Below are 15,940 nucleotides of genomic sequence, written 5' to 3' on the forward strand. Positions count from 1 at the left end.
TATTTAATGAATGTTGATCTTTAACATTGAATGATCTCAACCCCAAAGAATTAAAATTGTAAGTTTAGTGTTTTGTCGGTATAAGACCTGTCAACTAGTGTGTCATTGGAGTTCTTCCTTCCTAGAAATTTCTCTTATATAGAAACTATTATATGATGCAGTTGACAAACATAGGGAAGGGAGTGTGGATACAAAAACTCTATGATCAGCCCCTAGACCATTATAGATTGAGTCATTATTTTATAACATAAGCCAAAATTGTGTTTTTGCTGTCTTTCATTACTGTTTTGTTTAGGCACAGTGGGTAGGGCAACAACTCCTCCTCCTCCTACAAAAGCTCCACATTACCATGTTTTTTTGTAAATAATTGATTATACTTCCGTACTCTGTGTACACAAGAGACCTTTCTGAATTTTTCTATCCTGTAAAATAACTTTTTTATGGAAGTTAAAGAGCCATATATAATAATGTATTCTGTTTGTTACAGGGTAGAACTGTTACCATTAAGCTAAAGAATGTGAATTTTGAAGTAAAAACTCGTGCATCTACAGTTTCATCTGTTGTTTCTACTGCAGAAGAAATATTTGCTATTGCTAAAGAATTGCTAAGAACAGAAATTGATTTTGATTTTCCACATCCCTTGAGATTAAGACTTATGGGTATGACTTTTCTTTACTTGTTTTTCCTTAAATCTGCTAGACTTTTCCATAGAATCAACTTGGGAAATATTCTTACCTCTATTTTATTTCTTAAACATGTTTAGGAAGTTGTACTTATGCTACTGCCATTTTTCTTGATTCTTAGGACCTGATGCATGTGAAGCCATGATCATTAGTTTAATTCCAGTAAGAACCAGTTAAAGTCGTTCTTTTCCTTACTACTTACTGAAATCCTTGGGGTTAGGTATCTTTCAAAATTTTAAACTTTTCAGATTTTAGAAAGCAAATTCACTGCATGTTGAGTATATTATATAATACTCCTTTGGGATCTGAAGCAGCACTTCATGATCAAACACATTATTATTTCTGTAGGAAAACAAAAAAATATTCACAGAGTTGTAAAGACTCTAAATGGTCTGACACCAATCTTGTCATCAATTACCATCTGTTGCTTACAATTTTCAGAGCTTTTTGGATTTCAGAATTACAGATAAGGGATTGTGGCACTATAAAACCACATTTCTAGCCATCACGTGGTAAAAAAAGATAAACAAACCATGTTTCCAAAGTGAACGAGTGAGAGAATGTTTATGGATAAGCACTCCAAATGCCAGTTTTACTGCTAAGGATGGGTCATTAGCCATACTTTCACATATGAAAAATAGCACACACTGAAGTCAATTTGAATAAAGTATGTTAACTAAAAGAGCTAAAGAGTGGATGTTAATAGCAGCTTTATTTATAATTGCCAAAACTTGGAAGCAGCCAAGATGTCCTCCAGTAGTAGGTGAATGGAAATTGTGGTACATCTAGACAACAGAATATTATTCAGCACATAAAAGAAATGAGCTATTGGAGTAGAGGGCGGGGGAGAAGAAAAGAAATGAGCTGTCAAGCCATGAAAAGACATGGAGGAAACTTATATATTATTAACTGAAAGAAGCCAATCTGAAAAAGCTACATCCTGTATGATTCCAACATATGACATTCTGGAAAAGGCAAAACTATGGAGATACTAAAAAGATCAGTGGTTGTCAGGGGTGGGGGGAGGGAGGAATAGGCAGAGCACAGAGGATTTTTAGGGCAGTGAAACTATTCTGTATGATGCTATAATGGTGGATACATGTCATTGTACATTTGTCAAAACCCATAGAATGTACATCAAGAGTGAACCCTAATGTAAACTATGAACTTTGAGTAATAATGTCATGTCAGTATAGATTCATTGATTGTAACAAATGTACCACTCTGGTGTAGGATGTTGATAGTGGAGGAGGAGTGCATGTGTGGGGCAGGTAGTATATGGGAACTCTCTGTACTTGCTACTCAACTTTGCTGAGAACCTAAAATTGCTCTAAAAAATAGCGCCTATTGCAAAAAAGGGAGCTAAAGAATCTATGCAATTGACTCCAATTAGTTACTCGATATTTAGTGGTATCATGTGTCAGGTATTAACTGAAAGACCTATATAATCATGCTAACTCCAGTAGATACTTACTATTTACTATACCCAGCTTTATGAAGAAAGTTAATTTCTACTCATAATACCACCTTTGAAAAAGCATCCTTTAATTCAGAGAAGACAGTGTTGCTTATTTCTGGCTAAATAGCCTTTTTCATATGTGTTATAATAGTATTATGCAAAATGTCTCTATTGAATTTGAAATGGATTAATTACGGTTGGTTTAATTTAGGGGTGCGACTATCTGGTTTTCCCAATGAAGAGGAGAAGAAATGCCAACAAAGGAGCATTATTGGCTTCTTACAGCCTGGAAACCAAGCCCTGTCAGCCACCAGGTGTACACCAGAGAAAACTGACAAAGATCAGTTTCTAAAACCTCTAGAAATGTCCCATAAGAAGAGTTTCTTTGATAAAAAACGATCTGAAAGGAATTGGAGCTACCAGGACACATTTAAATGTGAAACTGTAGATAAACAAAGTTTACAGACCTCACAATTCTTCCAAGTTTTAAAGAAGAGGATGAGTGAGAATTTAGAAACATTGGAGAATTCAGATAACTGCCATATATTTACTTGTCCTGTTTGCTTCAGGGAGCAAGGAAGCATCAGTCTGGAAGCCTTTAATAAACATGTAGATGCGTGTCTTGATGGACCTTCCATCAGTGGAAACTCTAAAATGTCCTCACGTTCACATGCTTCCTCTACAGAAGTGAACGAGAAAGAAAATGTCCATGATTTTGTTTCTGTCTGTGAGAAGCAGGATTGTGAAACTCATCAGAAGAATGCAGAGATCACATCAGTAGATTCTGTAGAGTTGGCAGAGACTACTGGTAATCAATCTAATACAGAAGGTGTAGATGCGCTAAGTAATAAGCACAGTGAAGAGGAATGTTCTAGTCTTCCAAGCAAATCGTTTAATATGGAACACTGTCCTCAGAATTGTTGTGCTGTTTCACTGGAAAATGAAGATGTTGCGTCATTAGGAAGGAACGAGCCCCTACAACCTTATTTATATGAAGTGATCAGTGACCAAGTCCTCGTTTGTCCTGTTTGTAACCTAGAACAAAAGACTTCAGATCTTACCCTATTCAATGTGCATGTAGATGTTTGCTTAAATAAAGGCATTATCCAGGAACTGAGAAGAGATAAGGTTAATCCAGTTAACCAACCCAAAGAAAGCACCACAAGTACTGGTGAGTTTACAGTTTACAGTTTACATAGTTCATGTACGCTGCCATTTAGGAAAATGTTACCTTAACGGTGGGTTAGAATTAGCTGAAGACATTAGATTTAAAATTTTGGGAAACCTCTGGTTTGGGCTTGATTTAGCACAGAATGAACTCAATGGTTTAGGGAGCTGAGTGATCTAATCAAAACAGAAATTCCTTCAGAGAACACTTGCCAAGGCACAGTGGTAACTTAACTATAATTATATAGCCACAAAGCCTCTTTAACTTGTTTTTTGGTAGTTCCGACTCTAACCCAACTTCAAAATCAGCTGTAATACTAATGAAACAAGTAAATTACAAAGAAATTATGCTATACATTAGTTTCTGGTATATATAAATTCGAACAATGTAGTACTAAGGAGGTTTTTATTATCTTTAATCAGTCAACCTTAACTCTTTAAATTTTTCGAAAGCTTTTTAATTATTTCATGTTATTCATTGTGGAATTTCTTCCCTCTAAAGATAACTCAGGCAAAGTACAGAAGATTGGAACAAAAGCAAACAGGTATGGCTAATTTGAGTTTTAATAAAGCTGGCTATAAAATTGTTATATTTTGAGGTCTGATTTTTAAGAAATGTTAAAATTTGCTTTTAGAAATCATTAAGTAAAAGTTTTAAAATCAATTATTTGCATAAACAATTTTTTAAATCTCTTCATGCATTTTATTATTTTATATTTTTTTGTTTTGTAGTTCTTCATGCATTTTAATTGCATGTTCTTTTTTATTCCAGGCCAGGACTGATGACAAAGTACTCGGCATCAAAGAAAACAAAACCAAACAGTCCCAGACACACCCTTGATATATTTTTTAAATGAACTTTGAACATTTTATCATTAATTTTTGATTGAAACTTGTTATTTTATAATCAATGAATGTATTCTTCCTCATTCCAGGCTTACAGATTCATTGAGTGAAAGGCAAGTGCAATAAGCCCTCCCCAAATGACATTTCCTTTATATGAATTTGGAATATATACTAATTTACTTCTGTATATTTTTTTGATAACAATGAGAATTCCACTTCCACTATACTTCAATTGGAAATCAGTTCTGTTAGAGACAATTTTAAAATGAGAAGTTAGGAATGGGATCAGGAAGTGATTTCCTTCTTTATTATGTTTTATAGTGAATATAAAAACTTACATTTATAAGGGCTCTCAGAAGTTCAGATAAACCTACTTTAGCATAAGAATTTTTCAGCACTTAACCACTTTGTTGGCACTGGACTGCTATGTTTGATCTTAGTATCTTCTACAACTTTGTATAATTATATTTTAGCTCCTAGTATCCTCAGATACCTCATGAACATTCATAATTAATACTTATCTTAAGTTCTATGAAGAGTATTAGCTTAGCAGAACTAGCATGAGTGGTTTTGTTACCTTCAGGAAAATAATGTCACAGTATTATTTGCTGTGTTAAAAGAATTTTTGTTTAAAATATGATTATTCATTTGATTTTTTTTAATTTAAAATTTCTTTAATGAATAAGCACTTGGTTCACTTTAAAAAAATATTTAGTCTAAGATTCAAGGTAATTATTTTCTTATCTAAGACTTTTAAATAGCAATATTTCATTTCTTGGCAGTTATATTTGTACTTTACACAAATCTGTAAAAAAGGATAAATTGTACACTCACTTCATTTTTATTATGACCTTCTGGAGAAGAATGTGCAATTCAAAAGATTAATGTGTGTTAAAACACCTCATTTATCTTAGTTATATTTCTATCATGTTTTCATTAATATTCGCGAAAGAAGACAGCTTAACAGTTGTTAGCTTACGTAGTTGTTCCAAATATTTTTGTGCTATCAATAGAGGAGTTTTTATCAAAAAAAAATTATTTAATTGAAACGTGAAGATGGAACCCATTTTCTATTACTGCTTTAAGGAACTGAATCTTTTGTTCTCATATTTTTGTTTCTTTTCATATTTTATAGCTCGTTACCTAAATGTATAAAGACAATGTTTTAGGAGTAGCGTAAATTAGGATCTCGCACAACCTTTGGCCAAAGTGGTAATTTGACTTTAAATTACTAGATGGATTAAAATTAGGCTTAATGTTTATTAACATACCAATTTCATGCCTAATATTATTATACGCTATGCTTAATACCTAGTTGTAGAGCTACGCTTCTTGATTGTGTGATTTACTTACATTAATTCTCTACAAAATTAAGTTCAATGAAGCACTGATTTAATGTATTGAAAAATAGAACCATATTTGTTCTTTTCTATTTTGTTTCAACTTCATTTTTATTGTGTTTTCAACATTAGAGTGAATACTAAATTATTTTCACTTAGATGATTCATTTAATTGAATGTTATCATTTAGTAATATTTAATAAAAATTTAAAATGAAATTTTCAATGTTTAATCTTTAGCCAGTAGAAATGGTTTCCTTACTTTTCCACTCTTTTCCCACCTCTGTTGCTTTCACTCTTATTTTCTTTGCCCAGAATTTTCTCCACATCCTTTTCTGTTTTGTCTAATAATCCAACTCATTTTCTTTTTATTATAATTTTGTTTGGGGGCATTAAAAGAAAATACAACAAAACCACAAAGAATAAGCACCTATAATCTTACCTATTTAGAGAGTCAGAATATAGGGAACCACCTGGGAGAACATATTTGCAACACATATAATTGGCAAAATACTAGTATCCAGTATATATATAATCCAGAATATATAAATGATTCCTATGAATCATTAAGGAAAAGACAGACAGCCAGTAGAAATTTGGACAAGTCTTTGGATGGCACTTTACATAGAAAGAAATCCAAATGGCCGAGAAACATGAAAACATCCTCAGCCATTTTAGTAATAGGGAAATGAAAAAAAAAAAAAACACAAAGAGTTATTGTAATACCTTTCCCAGATTCACAAAATGAAAGGATCCAATGATATTAAGTTTTGGTGATGATATGGAGCAATATGAACTCTTATTTGAAAACAATCTCTTTGGAAAACGGTTTGTCCTTCTTCAGTAACTCTGAAGATGTGCACACTCAACACCCCAGCAACTGCACTCCTAAATATACGCCTTTGCTGGTTATCTTCCATTTGCCCTCCTGATTTTACTCTGTGCCCTCCACCCTGCTTTAAGTTCAGTGAGGCATCATGGCAGCGGGCAGCCACTGCAGTAGGTTTCAGGGAGGAAAGAAGATGAAGTTGTTTATTTATTCCCTCATATAACTTTTTGAAGAATCATGTCAAGCTGGCTAAGTCCCTTGACGAAAGGTCACAACTTCTTCATATGTCATTTTCTGCTCTCTCTCCAGGTTCTGATAATCCTTTCCTTGCCCTCACCCCCTCATCCTAGGGGTGGCAACAGAGCCTTGCCCTTACTAGCCCTGAGGTGCTGCCCTATCTTTTGTGGTTTCCCCACACCCTGCCCACACCTTTGTAAATGGTCCCTTTCTTAAAAGTCATCTCAAAATACAATTTTTTTCCTGCCAGAGCTGTAACTGATAAAATGTCTTGGGAAAACTATTGAACATGTTTTTTAGAAAGCATGTGCAAGAATGCACATAGCAGCACTGTAATAGCCAAAAAATGGAAATAAACCAAATATTCAGCACTGGTAGAATGGTTAGATTCTACCATTGTATATTCATGTAGATTCAAACAGTAGAATTCTACACAGTGGTGAAAATGAAGGAAATAGCTAATCAGAAGGTGGATGAATATCACAAACATAATGTGGAGCAAAAGAAGCAAATCACAGAAGGATGCCATCGGCATGATTCCATTTATATAGTTCAAAACAGTGTATATTGCTTTAAGGATGTATTCATATGAGATCAAATTATTAAGAGAAGCAAGTATATTATTGTCCCCAAAGTTAGAATAATGACTTCCTCTGTGGGGAGGAAAGGGAATGTGATTGAGAAATGGCACAGGGAGCTGTTGGGATGCTGACAGTCTTCTGTTGTCTTGGGTGGTGACTGCATGGATGTTTATTTTTAAAATATTATTTAAACTGTATGTATGTATTTTATAGATTCTTGTTCATATGTGACCTATATCACGATAAAAAGTAACACAAAAAAAATGGCAGGAACTGCTTTCCTTAGTAAGGTGATGTTCTCCTTCATCTCTGCAGGCTACTAGCTTCAACAGAGAAAAAGTACATTTCTCTCTGCTAGGACTTTGCTGATAAACACAGCAAGAAAGAGTCATCCCATGACAACATTTTGAGTTTTTCTCCTAATGTTTCCCCTAATGCTACAGCCTCAATCAGCATTTGGTCTGCTCTCCAAAGTCAAATTGCCAAAGTTGACAATTTGACCAAATATTTTATCATCTCCAAACAAGTCACCAGCTTCCCAACCTGTGATATATATCACCACTCCTCAAAGCCCCTCCCTCAAACACTAAGCCAATTCTGTATATTAGATTTTGTTATTTTCAGCACTGCTTTCTGTATCACTGCTTTCTGTATCACTTCAGAATTTTACTTAAGCTGTGAATTACAGAGACCCAATCAGTGTCTTAAAAAAAAAAAATCAGTTCTAGTGTTCCCACAAAACACAAATTTCATTGGTTAACTTTGGCTCGATAGTTCAAAGATGGGTTCACAGTCTGATTTTCTTGGCCTTACATGGCCAACTTCTGGCCGCAAGATGGATGGACTTTTCTATATCCAGCCTTACACATGAGTCCCAGGTAGGAAGATGAGGAGGTAAAAAGGACAAAAGGGCAAGTCTGCCCCATTTTAAAGAGCTTTCTTGGAAGCCCCACATAACAATTTCCACTTCCATCTCATTGACCAAACAGTGTCATGTGGCTTCCCCATATTAAAGGGAACCTGGAAATGTAGTTTTTAGCTGGCTACGTTGCTACACCCAAACAAAATCAGGTTCTGTTAGTAAATTGTGCCTCACCTATTAAAAAATAACTATATAACTTTATTATCAGATGATGTGTTTGTCTACATTTTTTAAAATCTACATTTAGGACTTCCCTGGTGGTTCAGTGGTTAAGAGTCGTGCTCCCACTGCAGGGAGCACAGGTTCAATCCCTGGTCAGGGAAGATCCCACATGCTGTGCAGCGCAGCCAAAAAAAAAAAAATCTACATTTAATTAAAAAGTTCAATAAGGTTATGGCTACAAAATCAATGTACAAAATCAGTAGCATTCCTGTACAACAGTAATAACCAATTAGAAAATATAAAAATCTCTTTCATGACAACAATCTATAAGGGACCTAAAGGGGCAGCGGGTTGTGGGGGGCGGGGCGGGTATCTATTAAAATAGGTGCAAGGGGCTTCCCTGGTGGTGCAGTGGTTGAGAGTCCGCCTGCCGATGCAGGGGACGTGGGTTCGTGCCCCGGTCCGGGAAGATCCCACATGCCGCGAAGCGGCTGGGCCCGTGAGCTATGTCCGCTGAGCCTGCGTGTCCGGAGCCTGTGCTCCGCAACGGGAGAGGCCACAAGAGTGAGAGGCCCGCATACCGCAAAAAAAATAAAAATAAAAAAAATAAGTGCAAGTACTTAGGAACTACAAAATATTATTGAAAGACAAGCAGTCTGAGTAAATTAAAAGAATAATCCTATTTATGAATAGGAAGAATAACTATCTTAAAGATAACTCTTGGGCTTCCCTGGTGGCGCGGTGGTTGCGAGTCCACCTGCCGATGCAGGGGACATGGGTTCGTGCCGCGGGCTCGGAAGATCCCACATGCCACGGAGTGGCTGGGCCCGTGAGCCATGGCCGCTGAGCCTGCGCGTCCGGAGCCTGTGATCCGAAACGGGAGAGGCCACAGCAGTGAGAGCCCCGCGTACCGCAAAAAAAAAAAAAAAAAAAAAAAAAGATAACTCTTCTCCCCTAATTATTCTATAAGTTCAATAAAATTCAAAACAAAACTTCTCATGGTTTTTCTTGGAAGTTGTTTGAGTCTTACTTTATTCTAAAGAAAATTCTGGAAGCCCATTTAAAAATGATTCAATACTTAAGTTCCGATAGTGTTGGTTATCAAGCAAACCTCGACACTTCTCCCAACTGTACGAAGAACGGCCTAAGTGTGCGCCGGTAGTTTTCTCAGAACGTTTTGCCTCGCGTGAACCCATCCAAATCACGCCACACCTGAAGGCAGCTCCGCCCGGCCAGGGCTGGAGACCCGGGGCGAGCCGCCATTAGAAGCGCCCGCAGCCGAGAGCGGCCCCGGGGGTGAGCGGCCCCGGGGACCTGAGGGCCTCGGGTCGGACATGGAGCCGGGTCGGCGCGCCCCTGGGCGCAGGGAAGCGGCAAGGGGGCTGCTGCTTGGCGAGGCTACGGCCGCCAAGGGATTTTGGGAGGACCTGAGGGGCGCGACGGCCCGGTCCTGGAGAGGCCTGGCGCGGATCCCGAAGCAAGAGCGTCCGCGGCGCGAGGAGGCGACGGCCGAGCACGAGTTCCGTGAGTCTGGGAACAAGGCCTGGAGACGCCGGCGCTGCCGGCGCCGCGCGGGCGCGGGGAGCTGGTTGAGCAGTGTGGGTGCAGCGCTCAGGCCGCGGCGGGAAGTGACCCGAGCGCATCCTCATCCCTGTGCCCTCGGAGGGCTAGTTTTCAGCTTTGGGATCCACCCCCACCGAAGTTTTGGCTCACATTTCTCAGGACGTTTTTTTCCGGTTAACCCTGCGCTGTGGGTGGAAGGAAAGTTACCCTTTCAAATTAAGGAAAAGAATTTTTCAAGAAACGATTAAGCCCTTTTACAAATAAGGAAAGAGGGTTTTTTTGTTTGTTTTGTTTTTTTGCGGTACGCGGGCCTCTCACTGTTGTGGCCTCGCCCGTTGCAGAGCACAGGCTCCGGACGCGCAGGCTTAGCGGCCATGGCTCACGGGCCCAGCCGCTCCGCGGCATGTGGGATCTTCCCAGACCGGGGCACGAACCCGTGTCCCCTGCATTGGCAGGCGGACTCTCAACCACTGCGCCACCAGGGAAGCCCTTATAAATTTATTTATTTCTGGCTGCGTTGGGTCTTTGTTGCTGCACACGGGCTTTCTCTAGTTGCGGAGAGCGGGGGCTACTCTTCGTTGCGGTGAATGCGGGCTTCTCATTGCGGTGGCTTCTCTTGTTGCGGGCTCTAGGCGCGCGGGCTTCAGTAGTTGTGGGTCACGGGCTCTAGAGCGCAGGCTCAGCAGCTGTGGCGCACCCGCTTAGTTGCTCCGCAGCATGTGGGATCTTCCCGGACCAGGGCTCAAACCCATGTCCCCTGCGTTGGCAGGCAGGTTCTTAACCAGTGTGCCATGCAGGAAGCCCGATGTTGAATTTTTTTAAATGCTTCTTCTAAATCAATTTAAATGATCATGTAGTTTTTCTTTTTTAGACCACTAATATAGTAGATTACATTGATTGATTTTCAAATATGGAACCAGTTTTGCATTGTCAGGATAAACCCCACATGGTTATGGTGTATTATACTTTTTATATATGACTGGATTTGACTTGATAATGTTTGAGGAGTTTTGAATCTATGTTGTTGAGGGATATTTGTTTATAGTTTTCTGTTCTTGTAATGTCTTTGGTTTTAGAATCAAGGAAATGCTGATCTCGTAAGATGTGTTGGGAAGTGATTCCTCCTCTTCTGTTTTCTGGAAGAGATGGTATAGACTTGATGTTATCCTTTAAATATTTGGTAGAATTCACCAGTGAAACTATCTCGGTATGGGGATTTCTTTTTTGGAATTTTTAAAACTACAAAGCCCATTTCTTTAATAGTGATGGGATTATTCCAGTTATCTGTGTAATCTTGAGCAAATATTGGTAGTTTGTGGTTTTTGAGGAGTTGTTTCATTTCATCTAAGTTGTTGAATTTATGTGCATGGAGTTGTTCATAGTATTCTCTTTTTCATCTTTTAATGTCTGTGGAGACTGTAGTGCTCTGCTCTCTTTCATTCCTTACATTGGTAACATGTGTCTTCCCTCTTTTTTCTTAGTCTTGCTAGAGGTTTATTGATTTTATTGACGTCTTCAAAGAACCAGCTTTTGTTTTTATTGATTTTTCTCTATTGTTTTTCTGTTTTCAGTTTCATTGATTACTGCTTTTACCTTTGTTGTTTTTCTTCTGTCTGCTTGATTTAGGTTTATTTTGCTCTTCATTTTTTACTTTCTCAAGGTAGGAGCTTAGATTATTGACTTGAAGCCTTTCTTCTTTTCTGATAATTTAATTCTATAAGCTTTAGCTGCATCCCACACGTTTTGATATATTTTATTTTTATTTTCATTCAGTTCAAAATATTTTCTAATTTCTCTTGAGATTTCCTCTTTGATCCATGGTCCAGATTTTTTTTTTTTTTTCCAAAAATTGGAAGTTCTCATAGTACTGAGCCTATATTCCCTCCTGGCAGTATTCTTCTGGAAGTGATTGTGGTTACCCAACCCTTCCATCCAACCATTGAACAAATATTTATTGAACATCTACTAGCACTAGGCACTGGGATTACTTCAGCTTCCCCATGGATGTGTATTCAGGTGAAGGAAGCAGACAGTGAACAAGTATATATGTATTAAATGTCAAATAATATCAAATGATATGAAGAAAGAAAGGAGTAGGGCATAGGGGTAGAGAATGACAGGGGAAAGAGGATTGGGTGGTCAGGCGTGGTTTTTCAGAGGTGGTACCATTTGAGGTACCACCTGAATGACATGAAAGAGGAAGTCTGGACTTGTTTTTCTAGCTCAGCATGGCCCCCTCCTGTTCTGACCCTCTTTCCTCAAACTTGCTCTGCTACTGAAGGCATGGAGTGTTGTACCCCTAAAAGTTTAAGTGAATGATACAGCTCTGTGTAACCTGTTTTTTTTTTTTTTTAAAGTATGTCTCCTACACTAATGTAGATCTTTACCGCTACCAGTACTCTGCTACATCTTTTTTTTTTTTAATTTATTTAATTAATTTTGGCTGTGTTGGGTCTTCGTTTCTGTGCAAGGGCTTTCTCTAGTCGTGGCGAGTGGGGGCCACTCTTCATCGCGGCGCATGGGCCTCTCACTGTCACGGCCTCTCTTGTTGCGGAGCACAAGCTCCAGATGTGCAGGCTCAGTGGCCATGGCTCACGGGCCCAGTTGCTCCGCAGCATATGGGATCCTCCCATACCAGGGCTCGAACCCATGTCCCTTGCACCGCAGGCAGATATTCAACGACTGCGCCACCAGGGAAGCCCTAACCTGTTGTTTTTGACTGAACATTTAACCTTTACTTGATTTTATCCATTACATTTTTAACGCATATATATTAAAGTACTCTTCTAAATATTATTTAGTAAATTGATATGTTTATGATTTTGTCTGGGCCATTTTCTCGACTCTGTCACTTATTACCCAGAAGGTAGACGGTGGTGTGTTGGTAAGGGTCTAACTACCAACTCTCTGGGAGAAAAAGTTCTGATTTGTAGTGTTTTCCAATTTCCTTTGTGTAATGCTTCCACTGTGACTGATTTCAAGCTACAATGTGATGTCACTGAACACAGAGTTGAGAAGAGTTACACACAGTTGGTTCTTATTAGCCTGTACAAGCTGGCTCCTTCACACCACTGAAGGAAGGTTTTATAATCTGTTTTACAGGTTGGGATATTAAAATTCAGAATTGTTACAGGGTTACACAATTAGTAAGCCGTGAGCCAGTCAGTGAACATTTTAAGCCCATAGATATTCTGATGTAATTGGCTTGGACCAGGAGTTTTTTATGGTGTTTTTTTTTGTTTGTTTGTTTGTTTTTGCTGTACGCGGGCCTCTCACTGTTGTGGCCTCTCCCGTTGTGGAGCACAGGCTCCGGACACGCAGGCTCAGCGGCCATGGCTCACGGGCCCAGCTGCTCCACGGCACGTGGGATCTTCCCGGACCAGGGCACGAACCCGTGTCCCCTGCATCGGCAGGCGGACTCTCAACCACTGCGCCACCAGGGAAGCCCTATGGTGCTTTTTAATTGTCTTAGAAACTTTCTTAAAATTAAATTTTTAAAAATATTTATTTATTTATGGCTGCGTTGGGTCTTAGTTGTGGCGTACAGGCTTCTCTCTAGTTGTGGCACGTGGGCATCTCTCTAGTTATGGCACGCAAGCTCCAGAGTACGTGGGCTCGGTAGTTGCGGCACAGCATGTGGGATCTTAGGTCCCCAACCAGGGATTGAACCTGCATCCCCTGCATTGGAAGGCGGTTTCTTAACCACTGGACCACCAGGGAAGTCCCTTAATTTTCCTTATCGATATGGTAGAAAAGGGGCAAGATACTCAACTTCAGGGACAGACTAGAATCCGTGTGTCATATTTCCGGGCACAGTAAGGTCTTGACTTGCTATTTCAGCGATATACCAAAGAGGGATAAGGACCTGGAAATAGAACCCCCCTCCCATTGGATTAATACACTGGGGCAAGGAGCTGTGGCCAGGCTGTGTACGAACCAGGAGAAGGAGCTGAGAGGAGTCCGGCCTAACCAGCGGAATGTGTTGGCTAAAGCATGTGGCCAGTGGGCAGTTTGGCCCTCTACTTCAGCAGTACACTCCCATACTGACACCCTGGACACATGCAGTGACTGGAAGCTTGGGCTTTGAATTCAGGCTGCCTAGGACAATTCTATCATTTTTTATCTTTAAGGCATGAGCAAGTGGTTTAACTTTTCTAAGCCTCAATTTCCTCATCTGTAAGATGGGGGTAATAATGTCTATTCCATCAGGTTGTTAGTTTTATAAAAACCCTAGGGTGCTCCAACATTTGGAGATCGAGCAGAGGAGGAAGAACCAGTGAAAGAGACTGGAAAGCAACAAGTGGTCTAACAAAAGCCTGGAGGAAAACGTGTTTGAAGGAGAATGTGGTCCTCTGTGTCAGATCTGCCGGGAGTTCAGTGCACATGACAGAGAAGTGATGACTGGATTTTAGCAAGATGGAGTGACCCTGATAAGAGCAGTTTTGGTGGAGCAGTAGGCATGATGTCTGATTAGCATAGGTTGAGATGAGATGGTGAGCTGAGTACATGGAGACATCATTATAGAACATCATAATAGAACACTTCTAAGAAGTTTGAGGGTAATGGGAAATTGAGAAGTGGAATGGCAGTTGGAAAGGAATGTGAAGTTAAGGGATTTTTTTTTTTTTTACACGAGAGGTATTATAGCACCTCTGTATATGTTGAAGGGAACAGTCCACTGGAGAGACATTAAATGATGCAGAGGAGAAAGAGGATAATTTCCAGGAGATAGATGAAATAATTGAAAAGATGAGAAGGGATGGGATCTAGATCCCAAGTGGAGAGGTTGGCCTTGGGAAGGCACAGGGATGCTTCATTGATTGTAACAGTAATAAAAACAGAGAGTGTGGGTATAAATGAAGGTGGGTAGATTGGTTGACTTTTAGCTGTCCAGGTATAGAAATGGAGCAGATAGCAGTTGGGTTTAATCTCAGAATTTGGATTCTGCCAACTAGTCGGATGAAGGAAGCGAGTGGTGAGGGAGGTAAATGTGTTTGCACGGAAGTGGTTCAAAGATGAACCATAGGATCTAAACTGGGTGAGGAGGGAAGGAAGGGCCTAAGGGATGGATAATATAAAAAGACGGTGAGAAGAGTGGAATGGAGGACTTGACGAGGTCGCAAAATTTCTGGACTGGGAAAACTAGAGCAGGTGAGCTGAATGGATGAGTCCATGGTCAGAGAATGGGATTCTTGAAGATGTCAGAGGTAGTGTAGTTACTGTTGCAGGAAGGAGAGTAGGGCGCGGGAGGATGTTCACATCCCAGGTCACGTCCGAGTCCCTGGGACAGCTGCCAAGTGTGGGTTCTTGGCTTTGCGCAGGAAAGAATTCAAGAGCGAGCCATAGTAAAGTGAAAGAAGGTTTATTCAGGGAGATGCACACTCCACAGACAGAGTGTGGGGCATCTTGGAAGGCAAGAGGCACCAGGGTATGGGCTTGTCCGTTTTTATAGGGATGGGTAATTTCATAGGCTAATGAGTGGGAGGAGTATTCCAGCTATTTTGGGGAAGGGGTGGGGATTTCCAGGAATTGGGCCACCACCCACTTTTTGACCTTTATGGTCGGCCTTGGAACTGTCAAGGCACCTGTTGGTGTCTCATTTAGTGGTGCTGATGTGTTACGATGAGCTGAGCATATACTGAGGCTCAAGGTCTAGTGGAAGTCAACTCATCTGCCATCTTGGACCTATTTGGTTCTAATCAGTTTATGTCTTGTCCTCAGGCTATGTTATTCTTTTAGAGATTGTGCCCTGCCCCCTTCCTGTCTCATTATGATGTAGTGATGATAGTCATGTCAAGAGTATGACTCTGAAATTAGGTGGCTGAGGTCAGGTGGAGGAAAAGATTATTGGAGGTGAGGGGGCTAGGGAACTGAGAGACCAAGGTGTTGGATTAATCATCTGCCTGGATGTTGAAGTTACTTAGAGTGATAGCAAGAGTAGCAGTATTGGGCTGGCCAAAAAGTTCGTCTGGATTTTTCCATACGATGGCATGGAAAAACCCAAATGAACTTTTTGGCCAACCCAATGGGAAGAGCCAAGCGATAGAATGAACGTGTATGTCTCCCAGGAAGATACTCCCTGGTCTTTGACTGGACTTGGAAGCATGCTGAAAAGTCCTTGGCAGATGCTAGGGAAACTACTCAACAACACA

The 15,940-nt window shown here is 40.0% G+C and overlaps 2 protein-coding genes across 4 annotated transcripts in view; both read left to right on the plus strand.

The window, feature by feature from the left end:
- POLK (DNA polymerase kappa) overlaps positions 1-8,270 on the plus strand; it is a 64,880-nt gene extending 56,610 nt beyond the window's left edge. For all 3 annotated transcript variants that reach the window (XM_019929818.3, XM_019929819.3, XM_019929817.3), the window contains 4 exons: positions 488-659; positions 2,354-3,313; positions 3,812-3,854; positions 4,082-8,270. In XM_019929818.3, the coding sequence (XP_019785377.2) occupies positions 488-659; positions 2,354-3,313; positions 3,812-3,854; positions 4,082-4,166 (1,260 nt within the window). In that variant the 3' untranslated portion in view covers positions 4,167-8,270. The remainder of the gene's footprint in view (positions 1-487; positions 660-2,353; positions 3,314-3,811; positions 3,855-4,081) is intronic.
- A 412-nt stretch (positions 8,271-8,682) lies between these two features.
- ANKDD1B (ankyrin repeat and death domain containing 1B) overlaps positions 8,683-15,940 on the plus strand; it is a 57,353-nt gene continuing 50,095 nt past the window's right edge. Inside the window, 1 exon segment of the mRNA XM_033855047.2 lies at positions 8,683-9,749. Coding sequence (XP_033710938.1) covers positions 9,560-9,749 — 190 coding nt within the window. The 5' untranslated portion in view covers positions 8,683-9,559.

Source organism: Tursiops truncatus, chromosome 3 (genome assembly GCF_011762595.2).
Source record: "Tursiops truncatus isolate mTurTru1 chromosome 3, mTurTru1.mat.Y, whole genome shotgun sequence".
NCBI classification, from domain to species: Eukaryota; Metazoa; Chordata; class Mammalia; order Artiodactyla; family Delphinidae; genus Tursiops; species Tursiops truncatus.